This window comes from Anabrus simplex, chromosome 2, assembly GCF_040414725.1.
Source record: "Anabrus simplex isolate iqAnaSimp1 chromosome 2, ASM4041472v1, whole genome shotgun sequence".
NCBI classification, from domain to species: Eukaryota; Metazoa; Arthropoda; class Insecta; order Orthoptera; family Tettigoniidae; genus Anabrus; species Anabrus simplex.
The window spans coordinates 902,956,183-902,974,780 of NC_090266.1; the positions used below are offsets into that span (position 1 = coordinate 902,956,183).

At 39.9% G+C, this 18,598-nt stretch overlaps 1 protein-coding gene across 4 annotated transcripts in view; it reads right to left on the bottom strand.

Moving 5' to 3' along the window:
* Git (ARF GTPase-activating protein GIT1) overlaps positions 1-18,598 on the bottom strand; it is a 510,246-nt gene that overhangs the window by 255,879 nt on the left and 235,769 nt on the right. For 3 of the 4 annotated variants that reach the window (XR_011017843.1, XM_067141654.2, XM_068226324.1), the window contains exons 7-9: positions 14,895-15,113; positions 14,565-14,776; positions 14,367-14,444 (exon numbers count right to left, since the gene is read on the bottom strand). Coding sequence is in view for 3 of the 4 variants with exons in the window: in XM_067141654.2 (XP_066997755.2) it covers positions 14,367-14,444; positions 14,565-14,776; positions 14,895-15,113 (509 nt within the window). In the remaining variant the exon portion in view is untranslated. The remainder of the gene's footprint in view (positions 1-14,366; positions 14,445-14,564; positions 14,777-14,894; positions 15,114-18,598) is intronic. The other variant, XM_067141653.2, reaches the window with a different exon arrangement.

Consider the following 18,598-nt stretch of genomic DNA (forward strand, 5'->3'; position numbering starts at 1 on the left):
AGTCAGAGGAGCAACTTAAATCCACTTGGTCAGGGATTTGAGTCCGTTCAGGAAAAAAAATTCCGTCAATTTTCTTAGGGTATCATGCGACAGAAGGGCAACGGTGCGAGAAGAATGAAGTATGGGTCATCGCACAGATTGATGGGTGGGTGGTCAACCCAGAAGAATTGGTTGCTGATTTCCCGAAGAAGGACGAGATTGCCAAGAGAGCATTGCCGATCATACACGTGAAAATTGCCAATATTGTTGTAAAAACATTGACTGATACTGGAGCTTCAATCAGCATGATCTCGTTAGATTTAATTAAGCACATAAGGATGGAAGTGCATGTGCGCACTATACCACTTTTAAGCGTGAAAATAAGAGGGATTATTCAAGATAAGATCGCTGCCTGTAAGGAACAGGTATTCCTAGAGTTAGAAACTGTGAACTGTTATTTTAACTACACATTTATCGTAATGCTTAAGATACATTACCATTTAATTATTTGACTAGACTACTTGAAAACACATCAGACTGTCATAGATATGTCGCAGCATGCAATCAGGTTTAAGGGACGGAGAGCTCAGAACAGGTCAGCGTTGACTCAAGTGGAGATAAACTCACTAAGGGAGAGGAAGTCTGGACATTGGACCTCATTAAGGACGGGAAGGACGAGCATGGATTGCAATGTTTGTCTGGCGGAGACTTGTCTGGCGGAGTCAGCTTGAGCAGGTTGTAGCTGTACTGGAAGAAGAGAAGGAACCGGATTACATTATGATGATTCACAAGAAATTTCGCGAAGCAAAACTCAGCCCACCTGATATGGAGAAATTGAAAGCTATATTATTAGGTATTATGGATGTCTTTGATTCAAAGGCCAGAATGGTAAAGAATTTTAAATACACTCAACAACTGGAGTCTGTGGAAAAAGCAACCTTATCCAGTACCTGAAATGCACTATGTTGCGGTGAAGAAAACTATCAGTGAAATGGAGGAGAATGGCCTCATTAGTAAAAACCCCAATGTGTTCGTAAACCTCTCGTAATTGTCCCCAAGTCTGACTGCACAGAATGAGTCTGTTTGGACGCTAGAGCGATTAATGAGCGTTTAGTTCCAGAATGAGATCAAGCTACAGTCTCAAGGGAAGTTCTACGTAAATTCAGAAACAAGAGATTTTTTATTACCATTGATCTGATCGCCTCTTTCCACCACATCTTGCTTGAGGAGAAATAACGACTGCTGACAGGTTTTCTGTTTGATCAACTGACCTATACATTTATCCGGCTCCCTTTCGGCATCAAGACAGCTTCTTCCGCACTAAACAGAGTGCTTGATAGGAACCTAATCCAGAAGTGAGGGAGTTTGCTATCCGCTATATAGACGATATTATTTTGGCAGATGAGACAGTAGAAGGACTCCTCGGCCAGCTGGATAAATTACTGCAGAATTTAAATGAGGCCAACTTCAAGATCCACTTGAAAGAGCCGCAGTTTTGTCAGGAAGAGGTCTTATTCTTGGAGCATATTGTGGACAGACATGGAGTGAGACCGAATCCACTGTTTGCCAGTTTCTAGGAATGACCCAGTTTTTCACGAATCACTGTCCGGGCTACTCTGAGACTGTAGCACCGCTTCAAGAGCTCTTAAGGAAGAATTCGAAATTGGCATGGAATGAAGACTGCACTAAGGCTTTCAACAGCACGAAGGATATGTTCACAAACAATGTGAAGCTAGGGTATCTGGATTTATAATCCAGACAGATGCTTCACGAGTAGGAATTGGAGGTATGCTGTATTAGTAAGAGAAAGGACTGGAACGAAAACGGAATTACCTAGGGTTTATGAGTAGAAAGATACGTAGCCACGAAATGAAATACACTGCAACCGAACTGGAGATGCTAGCCATTGTTACAGCACTTCAGTATTCTACGAAAATTGTTTATGGTTTTCCCGTTTCTATCTGTACGGACCATAAAGCTCTTACGTTCATTTTGAAAGCAGAACTGGCCTCCGATCGAGTGCAGAGGTGAGTGCTGTCCGCACAGCAATTCGATTTAATCCTAGAACACTGTGCAAGAAAGGAAGTATGTTACCTGACGCACTGAGCAGGAATCGCAGCCCAGGGGAGCTCATTATCCACAACACTGAGCTAACGGACGAGGATGAAGAAATCTTAGACAAGCTCGGCAATATGAGGGAGGAGCAACTGAGGGACAAATTTACTGGCACGATGATCAACTTTCTTACCAAGCAGTTAAATTCAGATGCACTGGAATAAAGAGGATAGTGCCACAGTACCATTACTACAACAGTATGCTCCACAAGTTTATCGACCTGGATCACACCACGTTCCGTATCGTAGTACCCAAGGGTTTACAGAAAGAACTGATGGAGCACGTGAACAGAATAACAGGTCACGGGGGTATTGACAAGGTGATGGCTGTAGTGAAGTAGGATTTCTTCTGGAGCAAGCTCAAGGACACAATTCGGAGCGTGATTAAGACGTGCGACAGTTGCCAGCGAGTGAAGCCTAAAACCTTTCTACTATCACAACCACCTAAGCCTCTTCTATCTACCAAACTGCTAGAACTATTCGCAGCAGATTTGTACGGCCTGCTACCTCCTAGTAGAAGAAATTGCAAGCACATTCTAGTAGTTGTGGATGGTTTTTCCGAGATGGTTGTACTCAGTCTGATACAGCGAGCCAACAGTAAGCAAGTCATTAGTTGGCTCATGAACAACGTGATACCGAAGCTAGGCAAGCCCAAATACCTTCTAACGGATCACAGCTCGCAGTTCACGTCAGTGGTGTTCCGTGATACCATTCAGAAGCTAGGAATTATGCATGTTTTATCTTCTATTCAACACCCCCAGGGGAACCCTAGCGAACGCATTATGGCTGAGATAGGAAAGTTCTGTAGTATTTACGTGTCTGAAGCCCATTTCTGTTGGATTGGTATATTACCAACTATTACAGAGTGTATAAATAATACGGTGCACGAATCTACCGGTCAAATTCCTGCTGCTGTCCATTTCAACCAATATCCAGAAAGACCATGGCATAAGAAACTTCCATGTCTTGAGGACCAATGACCATCACACGAGCTCTGTATCAAAGCGACCACAGAACAGTTGAAGAAACAGGCTGAGAAAAGACTATGAAGGTTATGTCATAAGCCTTCCCATAGACCGCTTCAAGTCAGAGAGTTGCTATTGATAAGGAGGCCTACGGGATCCAATGCCTCAGGCAAAATATATACTAAATTTTGTAAGCTTTTCGTGGGGTCTATGAAGTTATTGAAAACCAAAATAATAACGCTTATAAGGTCAGGAGCAGGGACAGTGCAAATGTAACCTTTCATAACGCTGCTAACTTGAAGCTGTACTATAAACCTGACAGCAAAGTGGAAGAAGGAGATGACGAAGAAGAGGAAGAAAATGATGTCTGAGGAGAAGTAGAAGAAGAAGCAGACAAAGAAATCAGCGAGATCAACGCCTGTGGACCAGAGACAAATGTATTTGTACATCAAGAGCAGGGACAACATGGGAGAGGTGATAAGTGTGAGGAATGCGAGGACGACGAGAAGCTACTAAGACAATTACAACATTGGTGGAACGAGGCGCTGGAAGAAAATGCATGTCTCAAGGAAGAATGCCGGACTCTAATCTTAACGGAGGAATTCAAGTGGAAGCAGAAGGCCGCACGGGGACAGGAATCATGCCCAGATGTAAATAAGGTAACATGCAGAAGAGAACAAAATTACACTATTTCTTTTGCCAAAGTGTTGAGGATATGAGCCCTTACTGCTCATTTAATTGATCATTCATTTATTGAGAGCACAGAGAATACTTCATTTTATTGAGTCTTAGTAACTTGGACGGACCAAGACCTGGGTTGCACAATTTCAACAGGAATTTGGAGCTGAGGGTCTATTTGTTCGCAAGCTATATTAAGAAAGAGGGGTTTCTACATGACACACCCGACCTGCACATGCTTGGTTTAGAACAAGGAAATGATGGAAGACAATGGCATGGACCAACGGACCACATTTCAGAAGCCTGGCGAGAGGCTACGTCATACGACATGAGTTTGAAGTAAGCATCTGGCACGCGACGTTTGGAACCAATGTAAAGGAGCCTCATTCCGATAAAGTTGTTAAAGTGAGAGAGGGCCCTAAACGAGCATACAACAGCGTCGGCGGAGGGGGACACCTACAACTTGGATCAGTGGACTGTTTGGTCCAGTGGAAAAATCTTTGTGATTATCAACGAATCAAATGTGAAATAGATGTCTGAAAGAGAAAGGATAAAAATGTATTTGAAAAGGAACTAATCTTGGAGGAGACAACAAAACAGAATAAAGAAGGAAAAAACATGAAGCTGCATGAGATGTGTCTATAAGCTATGGAAGCTTGTGCCAAGTGTTGGGCAGCAAGAAATAACTCGACCCCGTAAGAGGGCCAATGGCTTCGGGCAGATGAGTTCTCTTTTAGGTGGGGTGATGATCGCCTCAGTGTAGGAAATTACACTGGCAGCATATGTCCCCAGTAAGGGGCGGCTACAGAAGGAGTCTGTATTCCATGTTAGGAGTGGCCGCATTACCTGCTGGCAGCAGCTCTAAAATGCCTTTGGTAGTGGCAAACTCATTTTAATAAAAGCCTACAAAATAAGTGGAAATATGGTGCAGCCTCAGAAAATGTTCGGGCATCGCCTGCAGCCGATGTGCAGTTCTTCAGGTACTGGGTGAGCTGTGACAAGTGGGCGACCAATATCGCAATATATCTGAATCGGGACAGTCTGACAGACAAGACTGAACAGATGATAGCGTTCATGAACAAGGACGCAGCCATCCTTGGTCTTAGTGAAACAAAATGGAGAGGAAGAGAGGAAAGAAAAGTGAAGGATGGGTATAGGCTATTTTACATTGGAAGGCAGCATGCAGTAAATGGAGTAGGAATGATCATTAGAAAGGGTGTCCTGGAAAATGTGGAGGAGGTGAAGATCAATGACAGAATGATTACAACAAGGATACAGTCTCAGATAGGAACACCAGATCTCTTACAAGTATATGCTCCATAAACTGGAAATAAAGAAAATACAGAACAATTCCTTGAAGAAGTGGAAAAATACAGAGAAGACAAAGAAGTAATTATAATGGGAGATGTGAATGCACAAGTGGGAAGAGAGAGACTGGGAAGAGAAGAGATTCTGGGGCCATATGAAATGAAGAAGAGTGAAGAAGGGGATATGTTAATAGACTTCTGCCAGAGAAAACAACCAATAATAGGGAACGTACGGTTCAGGAAGAAAATTGCCAGAAGATTACCCGGTATGGATGGGTAGACAGAAGAAAGAAAATGTTGATTCGTTATATATTAGTGGAAAAAGGAAGTATCTTATAAATGTTATAGCTATGTCTAAGGAAGCATTTGGTGGTGACCACAGAGCAGCAACAGCAAAGTTGAAAATACTCAAGGTCATAAGACAACAAGAAAAAAGAGAAAGAAAAATTAGGGTCTGGAGATTGAAGGAAAAGGGGGTTCAGGAAGAGTTCAGGAAAGAATTACAAAAATCATTACCAAGGACAGATATTAGTCATGTTGAACAAGATTGGAGAATTTTAATAGTGCATTTGTAAGGTGTGCACAGAAAACATGTGGCAGAACATCAGGAAAGATAAGGGAGAAACCAGATGGTGGAATGATAAAGTAAAGAGAAAGAAAATACTTGGAAGGAATGGAAAACACAAAAGATTGCCGTGTTCTACATCATACACGCCGCCAGAGGTCCCATTTTGAACGGAGAACATCGTTTAGTGCCCTGGGAAAACACGGTGTCCGCCTAATTTTCATGTAAAAACTTGCTATAGAATACTTAGTGGATCAAATCCAGCCACAATTTCTTAAGTTAGAGAAGACATACATTTTACTATGTAAAAAACAAAGTTTGAAGTTCTTTCATGTTCTCGTTAGATTTAAAATTTGTTACGTCTTGAGACTGGTTAGGCTATTTTAACGACTGTTTTCAATCAATGGTAAAACAAACATTTTTTGATTGAAGTTCTTTACATTTGCACCACTTACTTCAAGACTCGGTGAATGTTCATCAAGAAGACTTATGGAGTTGGACTTTTAAGATAGTGTTATTGTCCTCGGCTCATTGTTAATCTAGTCACATATCATTCAAAGTTTTAAGATTCAGTGAACTCTTGTTATGAGGATGTTTACACAAAGCTTTAAGATAATTGGTGCTATATTTTTAGAAGAGTGTACTTTTAGGTCAGTGTTACAAGCTCATGTTTTTAATCAAGTCATTCCTCATGTTTTTGCAACCTTACATTGGAACAATAAACTATTATAATTCATTTTATAGCATTGTATTGAATACGTGGACCCCACAGTTTTGCTCCCATTAGACCAAAATAAATTTTTAAAAATGACATACAGATGGTGCTTCATACGATACATAAGCAATAATTAGCATAACAAACTAGGTTCAGGAAAGACGATGTTCTTTATAACACATGCTCAATATGTCGGCCGTCATTCATCAACAATATCTGTAGTTGAGGGACAATCTTGTGAACAGCACTGTACAGCATATCCGTAGGTATGGTGAGAAATTGCCATCGGATGTTGTCTATTAGCATCCCTAATACGGTTGGACAATCGTGGTAGATTTGAGACTTCAGGTTACCCCACAACCAATAATCACAATGATTCAAGTCGGCGGACCGGGGAGGCCAAGCATGACAAGCCGCTATTGCAGGAACATCTGAAGCCCTCTCTCATGACAGCTCCTTTTTAACCGTACACGGGTCTCATGCGGCATCAATGCTGTATTGCTGTCCAGCGCCATCTGTTGGATTGTTTGTGCACTCGTCGTTGGTGTCAATAAAACCCCATGTCATGTCAAGAATGTGTGGCCATTTTTAACCGACGTATTGCTGTCCTCCAGTGGCGCCATTTGTTGGTCATTCTGTGTACCTTATTTTGGTGTTAATAAATCATGCCAATCACGTGTGTCAATTATTACCTCTCTACCTCTAATATTCCGTGAAGTATAGCCTTGTCAAATGTTAACGGACTTCTGGGTCACCCTGTAAAATGGATATTACCCACTAATAATGACATTTGCAGCAGAAACCTGGCCAATGACTCAGAGATATGGGAGTAGAGTACAAGCAGCAGAAATTAAATTTCTGAGTAGTATGGTACAGAAAACAAGGGACAGAGTGATAAATGAAGAAATACGAAAAGAGCTAAATTTACAAGAACTAAATGACAAACTGGAACAGAACAGATTGAGGAGTTTGGACATGTCAAGAGGATGAATGAAGAATGAATGCCAAGACAAGCACTGAAAAGACAGATAAAGGGGAGAGAGGACGAGGGAGACCAAGATTATGACGGATGGACTCTGTGAAGAACAGCACAGGATAGCCGAACTTCGACTGGAACATAGTGTTGGATGAGGAATGGTGGAGGTACAGGAGGAAGTGGAGAGGAACCATATTTGCCCCCACCCGGCAGCTGGAAAGGGCAAAGTGATGATGGTGATGATGATGATGATGATGATGATGATGATGATGGACATAGTTTCTTTTACCTGTCGCTGTCGGAACTGAATATATTTCAGGTACCTTACACACGAAAAATTTGTATTTTTACCACAAAATTATTATTTATTGATCAAATAGGTGAAATTAACGTGAAGTAAACTCAATCAATGATTTTATTACACAGTAATCACCCGAATTGAGAATAAGTTACACTATAGGAAAAATCTAAACATTTTATGATGCTAAGTGTTTTTCGAAAGAAAAATTTTGTTTCAAAACATGTTCAGATAATTTCACAAAGCGACCGAATCATTACTACTTGTAGTTGGCCACTTTGATAATTATCTCCTCATAAAAAAAAGCTGTGCGTCCTCTCCTTGAATGTATTTCATCAATTTCTGAATATCTTATATTTCATTTCTGTTTATCATCACTTTTCCTTCTTTGTAACCCCTACTTAAGGTCTTAGAAAATTCCAGTACCATACCTTCTTTTTTTTTTTTTTTTTTTTATCAGGTTAAACCAATGTTTAACGCAACCGTTCATAAAATTATAGGCAGTTACTATTCCAAGTTTTGTTGAATGATACCCATATTGTTTAACCCTCAAATGGTTAAACGACGATGCATCACCCTTTTTGTACACGCTGTTGTGGTCAACGGCGCTACATCGACTGTTTTGCAGCCGTTCATTAGACACGCTCTCGTTATGCGTAGCAACACACAAATGTGCTCTATGTAGTATCATTTTAAACAGCAGATTCCAGTCTCTCTTTTTACTCTAGTTGCTAGGCTGTAGACTGCCATTTAAATGAACTGCGCAGTCTTAAAATTCAGCCATTAGGCTCGCTACCTTAACTGCGCAGTACAATATGGCGCCTTGCCGCGTCACGGTGTCGTTCTGTTGTACGCGCTGTTTTTATCAGTTATTTGCGGAAATGGCGAGTAATTTAGTTTCAAGTCCCAAGTAATTTAGGTTCAAGTCGCATTCGGAAAATGTTGGATGAAATAATGAGTGACGTGAGTGATATGAGTGATAATGACAGTGACATTGACAGACTTCCTGGAAAGCTGGAACGTTTATGCGTAATCTGTGGATCAACAAAAAAGGGGAAGGACCTGGTATTTGTGCCCTGGTTGTAACTATGCAGTTCACAGGGGGTGTTACCACAATTTACAGCACTTTAGGAGGCCTGAAAGGAGAGGAAGAAAAAGGAGAGAGCAGTCTAATTCTGGTAGCTCCTCTGAGTGACTTTGCGGAGGCGTTCTAGTGCTTGTGTATATATGTATATATATCTTTATTTGTGTATATAACATCAAAAGAGTTTATAGTTTTTTGAAGTGCATAAAATTGTGAACAACATTGTGATTTGACTTTCTCGGGTAAGTTGAGTAATTTAGTGTCTGGTATGGGTGCAAACATTTTGATAATATCATTTTGGAACACTTTTTTGGAAACTCAGGATGGCTGTAAAGATATAATAAAAGGTACGAAACAAAAATATATTTATTTCAATAGCCTATGATATTATGATTTAATAAAATGTATTACACTGCGTAATTTCCTTTTAAAGCCTATTTTTAAGAATTTTTAGTGAAAGTATACAAAAATCCTGAAAATCGTGTGACCGTAACAGTTGTTTACATAGACCATTTGAGGGTTAAGTAGTGATGAGCAGAAGCTTTGCTGTTTCCCTAGACAGTACATTTTTCTAATAATAACAAGAATCACTGGCATAATTCCTTCCTCCTCGTGATGATGAATGTTGATACGCGTTTTTTTCCCCTTACGATACATTGCACATAGCTCCTGTCAACATAAGCTGTGGACAAATTAATAATAATTTGTGGAAATATGCCCCATGTAAGGGGTGGCCTGAATAATTACGGGCAGTAGCTCTAAAATGCCTTTGAGAGTGGCGACCCTATCGTAACAATAGCCTAAAATGAGTGGGGGTAATTATCAGCCTTGGAAACTATTAGGGCGTACCCTGCTAAAAGCGACACCCAAGTTGTTGTGCTGGGGGAGCTGTGATAAGTGGGCAACCAGCGGTTAATATTATGAAGGTGGGAATAATAAATGTTATGCCCCTGACAGGAAAATCAGAAGAGTTGATTGATTTTATGGAGAAAGAGAATGTTGCAATGATGGGATTGAGTGAGGTCAAGTGGAGAGGAAAGGAAGTGAAGAGGATGAGTAGAGGGTACACCCCATAGTGCAACGGAGGAGGTGAGGCAAAGAATGGAGTAGGAGTGATCGTTAACAAAATCCTGGATGAAAATGTGGATAGCGTAGACCACGTTAGTGATAGAGTAATAAGAGTACAACTGAGGACGGAAGAAGGAGTGAAAGATTTCATCCAAGTTTATGCACCCGAAACTGGAAACAGTGAGGAAAATATAGAGGAATTCTTGGAGACACTTGAGGAAGTAATCACCAACGTGGAAGTGATAGTCATGAGAGACCTCAATGCGCAGGTTGAAAATGACAGAATTGGTAAAGAAGAAGTGACTGGTCCATTAGGATATGGAGAAAGAAACAGCGAGAGAGATAAGTCGATTGATTTTTGTGAGAGAAATGGTAGATAGTGCGGTAACATTCGGTTTGGATAGAAGAATAGTAGAAAGATCACTAGATATGGCTGGGGCGAAAGGACAAAACATTTATTGATTTTTTCTTTTTTGGTTGAGAAAATAAATCGTAAACAGTTAATGGATGTAACAGCACTATCAGGTAAAGCATTTGATGGAGATCACACAGTAATGGTAGTAAAACTGAAAATAGGTAAAATTGTGAGAGTAAAGGAATAAGACAGGAGAAAATAAAAGTATGAAAATTGATGATGATGATGATGCTTGTTGTTTAAAAGGGTCAAACATCTAGGTCATCGGCCCCTAATGGTACGAAATGAGACGAAATGTAAGGACAATTAAAAATCCATAATCCTCCACTGACCAGAATTCAAAACATGAGGACAAAGAATGAATGGATGGATGGATATGAAGATAAAACAATCAGTGGATCCGACCCACAATGCCCCACATGCCCAGAAACTAGTGTTAAACAATAGTATTACTGACCAAGGGACTGCTTCCCGAGCACAATACAGAATCGATGATGCCTGTAGTCTAAACGGGTCAAAATCTAGGTCAACGGCCTCTCATAATGGTACTTATTGCTAGAAAAGTAGAACCATGGTATTTGTCATGTTGCTGTACTAATCAAAAGTAACGTAGACTCGCGGTATTCTACACATTATGGTACTACTCACAGGTAATGTAATGCACACATGTAACACAGACCTATGGTGTTTCGCACATTGTGTCGCTATTTGCAGGCAACGCAAACCTATGGTGTTCTTCACATAAGTGGATTAACCACATGGACTCGCACTATCCCGTGGTGTTCCTCACATAGTGGGTACTAAACACAGGCAAGGCAGAACCATGGTATCGCTCACCCATGGTGTCGCTCATATAGTGGTACGAATAACAAGTACTGTCAAATGCATCCTGAGCACACACTGTCGCTACTAATCACAAACCTATTGTGTACCTAACATAGTTGTACTATGCGCAGGTAAAAGCAACTCATAGTGTTCCCAATTACAAGTAGTATCATGGTTCTAATTTTATCATCCCTTGGTCACCCCTTTTAGTTACCTCTTACGACAGGCTGGGGATACCGTGGGTGTATTCTTCATCTGCATCCCCCACCCACAGGGGGTTGTGTGTTTGGTCCGGGAGAGGTTTTTTTTTTATTACCATCAAGTCCGCCGGCAAGCCGGTTAGGACCCCCCTATCCGCCACCCTGGATGTGCCACGTGGGAGTATCACCTATCCCCCACTGCTATGCCAGCACAGTAGGTTCGTGGAGTATGAAAATATCCCTCACCCACAGGGGGTTGTGTGTTTGGTCCGGGAGAGGTATTTTATTTCCCTTAAATCCGCCGGCAAGCCCGTTAGGACCCCCCTATCCGCCACCTTGGATGCGCCACGTGGGAGCATCACCTATGCCCCACTGCTATGCCAGCACAGTAGGTTCGTGGAGTATGAAAATTAAAAGATAAAAGAACTCGGGAGGAATTAAAACAGCAAATCCTCATGTCAGAAATAGAAAGTGTAGAAGAAATATCAGAAATAGAAGGTGTAGAAGAAGAATGGATCAAATTTAAAAACACATTTATAAGCTGTGCAGAGAAGATTTGTGGTAGAACTTTGATGACAGTGAAGGAAAAGGAGACACCTTGGTGGAATGAAAAGGTAAAGGAAGTTGTTAAACAAAAGAAGAAAGCATGGCAAGAATGGAATGGAGATAGAAAAGAAGAAAGTAAGATTCAGTATCAGAAAATAAAAAATATGTGTAAAAAGGTGGTAACACGAGTAGGAAGAGGATGTAAATGGTGGATAATTTTTTTTTTGCCATTTGCTTTACGTCGCACCGACACAGATATGTCTTATGATGACGATGGGATGGGAAAGGCCTAGGAAGTGGAAGGAAGCAGCCGTGGCCTTAATTAAGGTACTGCCCTGGCATTTGCTTGGTGTGAAAATGGGAAACCACGGAAAATCATCTTCAGGGCTGCTGACAGTGGGGATCGAACCCACTATCTCCCGATTACTGGATACTGGCCGCACTTAAGCGACTGCAGCTATCGAGCTCGGCAATGGTGGATAAAGAATATAGTATGGACTGATAAAAAATAAGAGAAAAGAACAAATCTACACAAAACAAGTGAAGGAAGAGAGTGAAAATGTAACATCAGACCCAAAGGAGATAAAATAAGGGGAATGATTATTCTGATAAACTCCCAAATGTGAGATATGATGCAGAAGGGTGTGTGTAGTGGTAAATCAGGATGATTCAGAAATGGAGAGTGATATTGCAATGGCAGAGGTGGAAATGGCTGTTAAATAAATGAAAACAGGGATGGATGAAATGTGTGTGGAAATGATAAAGACAGCAGGACCTATTCGTCAATGTTGGTTAAATAGGCTGCTACAGTATATCTGGAGGGAAAAAAGCAAGTACCTGATGATTGGTGTAAAGGTGTAATAATACAAGTATTTAAGAGAGGTGACAGGAAGGTATGTAACAATTATCGTGGAATTACACTATTGTCACAAGTAGCCAAAATATTGGAGAGAGAATGAGAGGATGAGTGGAAAGAAATTTAGAAGAAGAGCAGTATGTATTTCAACAGGGCAGGTCAACGATAGACCCTATATTTACCATGAGATTACTGATGGAAAAACAGTGGGAATACGGAAAAGATCTGGTGATGGTATTCCTTGATCTAGAGAAGGCATAAGTTAGTGTTAAGTCCGGCCCCGCGGTGAAGGGGGCAACACGTCCGCCTGTCACCTGGCGGCCCCGGGTTCGATTTCTGGCCAGGTCAGGGGTTTTAATGGTAAATGATTAATATCCCTGGCCTGGGGACTGGGTGTTTGTGTCGTCCTTAATGTTCCTTTCCTCGCATTCCACATTCTACATTTCCGTAATTCCAATTACACGCAGGTTCTTATCATATGGTGCAAGTAGTGCCAAAAGATCTCTAGAGGTTGACGCCACGAAAAAATATCATTATATATGAAAAATGAAAATAAAGTTAGTGTTAATAGAGAAAAGGTGTGGAAAACCCTGGAAAGGAAAGGGTGTGGAAGCCAATCAAGGTGAGAACAATTTGTCCCAGTTGTGTCCAGACTCCAGTGGGGAGAGCAGATTGGTTTCGAAACCAAATTGGACTAAGACAGGGAAGTGTATTGTCTCCACTTATATTTATAATGGTTATGGATGAAATTCTAAAGGAAGCAAAGGCAAGATATGGAGGGGATATGAAAATGTTGTTTGCAGATGACATAGTGATCTGGGGAATCAACAATACAGAAGTGCAAATCACACTAGAGGCTTTAAATGATAATATTGAGATGAATGGTATGAAAATCAGTGTGGAGAAAAGCAAAACAGTAGTGATGACAAGAGGAGAAAGAGAAGGAATTGTTTGAATCACGAGACAAAAGTTTGAGGTTGTTAAATACTTCAAATATTTGGGAAGTGAAATAATGCAGGATACAAGGTTGAATAAGGAGATCAGCAGAAGGGAACAAAGTGGAAAATATGTTCCACCAGAATGAAATGTAAACAGATATGTACAAGATGTACTATACCCATATATTAATGTACTAATGTATTAATGACTCTGACAGCAAGAAATGAGAGTAAAATTCACGCCAGTGAGATGAAGTTCCTAACGATTATGGTAGGGAAGGGAAGGAGAGACAGAGTAGAAATGTTGAAGCCAGAAAGTGTTGGAGGATAAGATGGAAAGATGAAGGCCCAGAGCAAGATGGATGGACTCTGTCAGTAGTAGTAGTAGTAGTAGTAGTAGTAGAAGAAGAAGAAGAAGAAGAAGAATGGAATACAATTACTGAAGAAGAGTGGTGAAAGGAGAGGCAACGGTGAAGAAGTGCCATCAACACCCCGACCTGGCAGCAGCTGGACAAGGGGAAATGAAAATGAATGAATGAAAAGTGCAAAAATTAACTTAGTTCCTTTTTCTACCAGCTGATTCCAATTTAAAATATCACAAAAATTAATTATGCTCACATACCAAATCATAATCTGCTTGACAAGGGTTACCCCTTCTGGTTAAGAGCAGGTGGGGTGGAGAGAAATCAGCTTTATACAGGACTATTACTCTCATCTCTTGGCCATTTCTTTTACTTGCGTGTGTATAATTTCCTCACCATCGACTTCTTAATCACAGGTGAATACACAGACAATACAACAAAGTTATATCAGGTTTATTATGTGGCTTATACATACCTCAGTTTTATCACTTACAGGACCATTTTTGTTTTCTACTAGATCCCCCTTCTCCATTGAAAGCTTTTCATCCAGCTTCTGAAAAAAAAAAAAAAAAAAAGGCAAGAAGCAGCTGTTTTATCCTATGCCACAGTAAAATTTCCATACTTGTCCTGCATCCACATATGGTTGGTTTTATCTGCATGCAAAGGGAATTACCTCTGGCCTCTTATCTTTGTTGTCCTGAATCTTTCCAATAGCAGTTTGTTGAGTAAGAACAGCCATTTGCTCTGCAGAAACATAATCTTCATCTGATGCCACACTGTCATACAAAGGTTCATCATCTGAGATTTCAGATTTTCGCTTCAAACCCGCACTCAGAGTCATAAGTGGACCCTTCAACAGTTTTGATGAAAGGATATCTCTACTTTCTGTAGGAAAAGAGAGAAATTATTTCCTGGCTAATTGTAACAATTTACACTAAATATGAGAAAACAATATTTAAAGTCACACATCACAAAAATTCTTTAACCAATTTATTCCACTCACCATGAGATAAAATAAGTGAGGAAGTTGATGGCGACTGGCGACGTTTTGCATCTGACAAGATATCGATTATGAGCATGGCGAATTCTCGAGCATTAAAACGAGCTAATTTCTGTCTGCCTTGATTTCGTGTTGAAGAAAACTCAGGATTGACGGGAAGAAATGGCACAGCACAACGGTCTATAGCTAAAGCATTTGTAGCCTGTTGCATTGACAGCCAAACTGAAAGATTCAACAACTGTTTTATTAATGTAAGAAATGGTTTTGTGAAATAGTGTCTCTCTTTGAGGAAATATTTCTAAATAGAGCCAAGCCAAAAATGGACCTCAAGAGACTCAAATAAAAATTCTCAGAGTTTATTATGAGACCAGTCAGGGATTTCTAATTTTGTCAAATGATTAACATAGATAAATAGATAATTAAAGTGATTCATAAAATAAGGAAACTAGAATACCTTCACTGCATTTATGATTGATCTGATTACGCTATCTTTACCTTAAAATGAAAACAACTTATACTGGTCACTCAAGATAAACGACAAACACTCTTGTTTGAAAATATACGTTCATTTTGGCTTAGTTCTATTCAAATGTATATAAAGGGTGTAACAAAACTATACCAACAAAAAAATCAGGGATGCTCCTCGTATTATGTTATGAACAATGGTGCAATCTGTGATAGTACATATATCACACCCCCGAATTATATGTAGAAGTTACAGATATTATTGTCAGTATTCGATTTATTATTATTATTATTATTATTATTATTATTATTATTATTATTATTATTATTATTATTATCTGTATTTCATTTATATATTTTGTCATTTATATTTGTAAGCTGGGAGATATCCACATATGTAGGTATGAGTAATTTGTTTTGCACGAGCAGGAAAACATTGCTATATTGGACTCTGGTAATTTGGATGACTCATGTGGGCATCCCAGAGTCTGATGAGATGTGTTTGTTGATGTTATTGTACTAGGAAAGATCTATGAGTCATGTGATATACCCCAGCGTTTGTTTATTTCTTGGGACCAAGTATGAGTTCAGGGCATGGTCTTGACGAGAGCATCACTCATGATTGGCTGGCAAGGACCAATCCAAACGTATCATCTGAGAGGAAGGGAGAAGCAGATGTTTATAAAAACTTCAACATCACTGTATGAAGGAGCCACAACTGACACTCTGTACTACTGGAACCACAACTGACACACTGTATGAGAAGGAAGGAGTACTGACACACTGTACGAGCAGGAAGTAGTGCTGATACACAGTACTGGAGTGACACGGCTGCAATGGACTGGACTTCAAACGTTCGTGGAGTGTAGTCTTGTTATGTTCGTGGAAAGTGGCTGATCGACAGATTGTGGAGTGCTGGCGCATTAAGTATTGTAGCACTTGTGGCGGCCTGGCATTATATGTTGGTGAAAGCTATCTCAGACTTTCCATAATTTATGTTCAGGGTCAACAAGCATGTGTTACTTAAATGTATATATCTTTACAACAAGTGTTAAAGTCTGTGAACACAGTATTACGAGGTACAGTATCTGTGTGATGTTAGAAGTGCTGATTATGAGAATTGGCAAGTAGTATTGATACAGAGACAGTGAAGGGTATTTATCTACATATATGTACATTGTTCATCGGACTATCTACAAATGGTAGTTAGTTCTCGCTTTCGTTTTCCCACTGTTTTCATTGTTGTTGTAAATATGGAGTCTTCCAGCAATATTTTGTGTGTGTATTATATGTATAATTTTGTGTGTTGATGAGGTGCTCATGCACGGATTTTGTTAAGAATATAGTTAGCTATTTTAGAATCAGTGAAATTATCGATGAACCTAGGTGCAGTTCCTACCTATTTAGTCATTTTCAGGAGGTTAGGTAAGGCCTACAGCAGATGTACCAGTACGCAGCATTATGTACACGCCCTGGGATATAAAGTTTATCATGCTCTATCAAAATTCGAGGGATCCATTCTGGTGAACTCTGGCGCCCATACAACAGACATTTCGATTAACTATTTCTATTAATTTAATTTATTCAAGTATTTTATGAAATTTTTGAATATTTTCATTTGTGATATATTTTATGATATTTTATTGACTATATTCATTATTACCATCAAATGGTTACAAATCAGATTGGCGGAGAAAATTTTTCTTTCAGAGAAAATGATGTTACTTTGTTACTTTCGAGCGCGCAATTAAAATTGACGAACTTGCCATATTTGCTATGCCAGAAAGCCAGCTGCTACCTGTTGCTGTGGGTCAGAGGAGGGATAGGAAGTGGGAGAAGGTAATGCTCAGTGCGAATGCACAAGTTTCTCATTCATTTCACATAGTCTCTTCCCAGCCCAAGTAGGCAGTGTACAGTTTGTTCTGCATGAACTGACTACTATGCAAACCCAATAGAAAGAGAAGATGAACTTGTACCAAGAATACAGTCAGCTTTTCGGGTCGTTCGCTACACACCATACATCCTGAACAGAGTCCAAAGGTCACTACTACACTGTTGTGAACTGTACATCGAAGTAGGAGGCGGGCATAGCGAACATCTACTGTAATCAAATCACTGGGTGTATCGTTTGCTTCTTTCAGTATTTCATACCATTTACAATGTTGTGAGTGAAGGAATACACAATCATTGGGCAGCACCGTTGCACCTTCAAGCATGTTAAATAATAGAGAATGTTACTGCGACCAACAGACGAAAGGAGAAACGATCTGGTACATTCCTTGACTGACTAGTGTATATTAATTTCAGTGTATTCTTGTACTGTATGTGCTGTTCAACAAATGAAATGTGGATATTAACTGTAAGAGACGAGCACAATCTCGTGTGAGACAAACGAGGAAACTTGTGCATATGCACAGAGCATTATCACTGTCTCTATCACAGACCCCACTCCCCCTCCCTCCCCTTCTCTTCCCTGAGGCATGGCAGCAGCTTGTGCTCTAGCATACCAAATACGGCTAGTTCGTCAATTTGATCGTGCGCCTGGAGGTAGCAAATTAACCTAATTCCCCCCCCCTCCCAAATTTTTTTTCAGCCAATCCAAATGCACCATTGTTCCTAACATAACAGGAAGAGCATCCGTGATTTTTTTTTTGTCTGTATAGTTCTTATCCACTCTGCAACCGATGCCTGGTTTTTCCATCATACATATTCACACTTGCATCATATATAAATCTACAATTTTTAACATTTTCCTAATAAATCTATAACACAGTAGAAATACAAGATATGTTACTATACATACATACTGTTATATGCCAGCCCCATGGTAGCCCCTTATGGTACTTCCAGGAAGGGGCCAGTGACTCACACGACCTGGGATCTCCCAGCCAGCTTGTAAGATGGGGCCGGCCGTTTCGTGTACTGTTCTTGCAAGTAATCAGCTTCATTTTCCGTATCAAAATCTAATCACTGAGATTTACAATATTAAAATTCTTCCACCGTTTTGATACTTTTTTTATTTGCCTTTTAGCAAATTTTTATTTGTCAACAGTACATGTTTCGTTCCTACTTAGGAATATCCTCAGCTGTTACTAAAGCTTAGGTGAATTGCGAAGATTTTAAACACGTTAATTTGCAGGTACATTGATTCTCTTAAAAACTACTAAAATACCAAATAAACTAAATGATATTAAAAACAATGTAGGGGTTAGTGTGTTAATGTTATGAGAATGAATGATTAC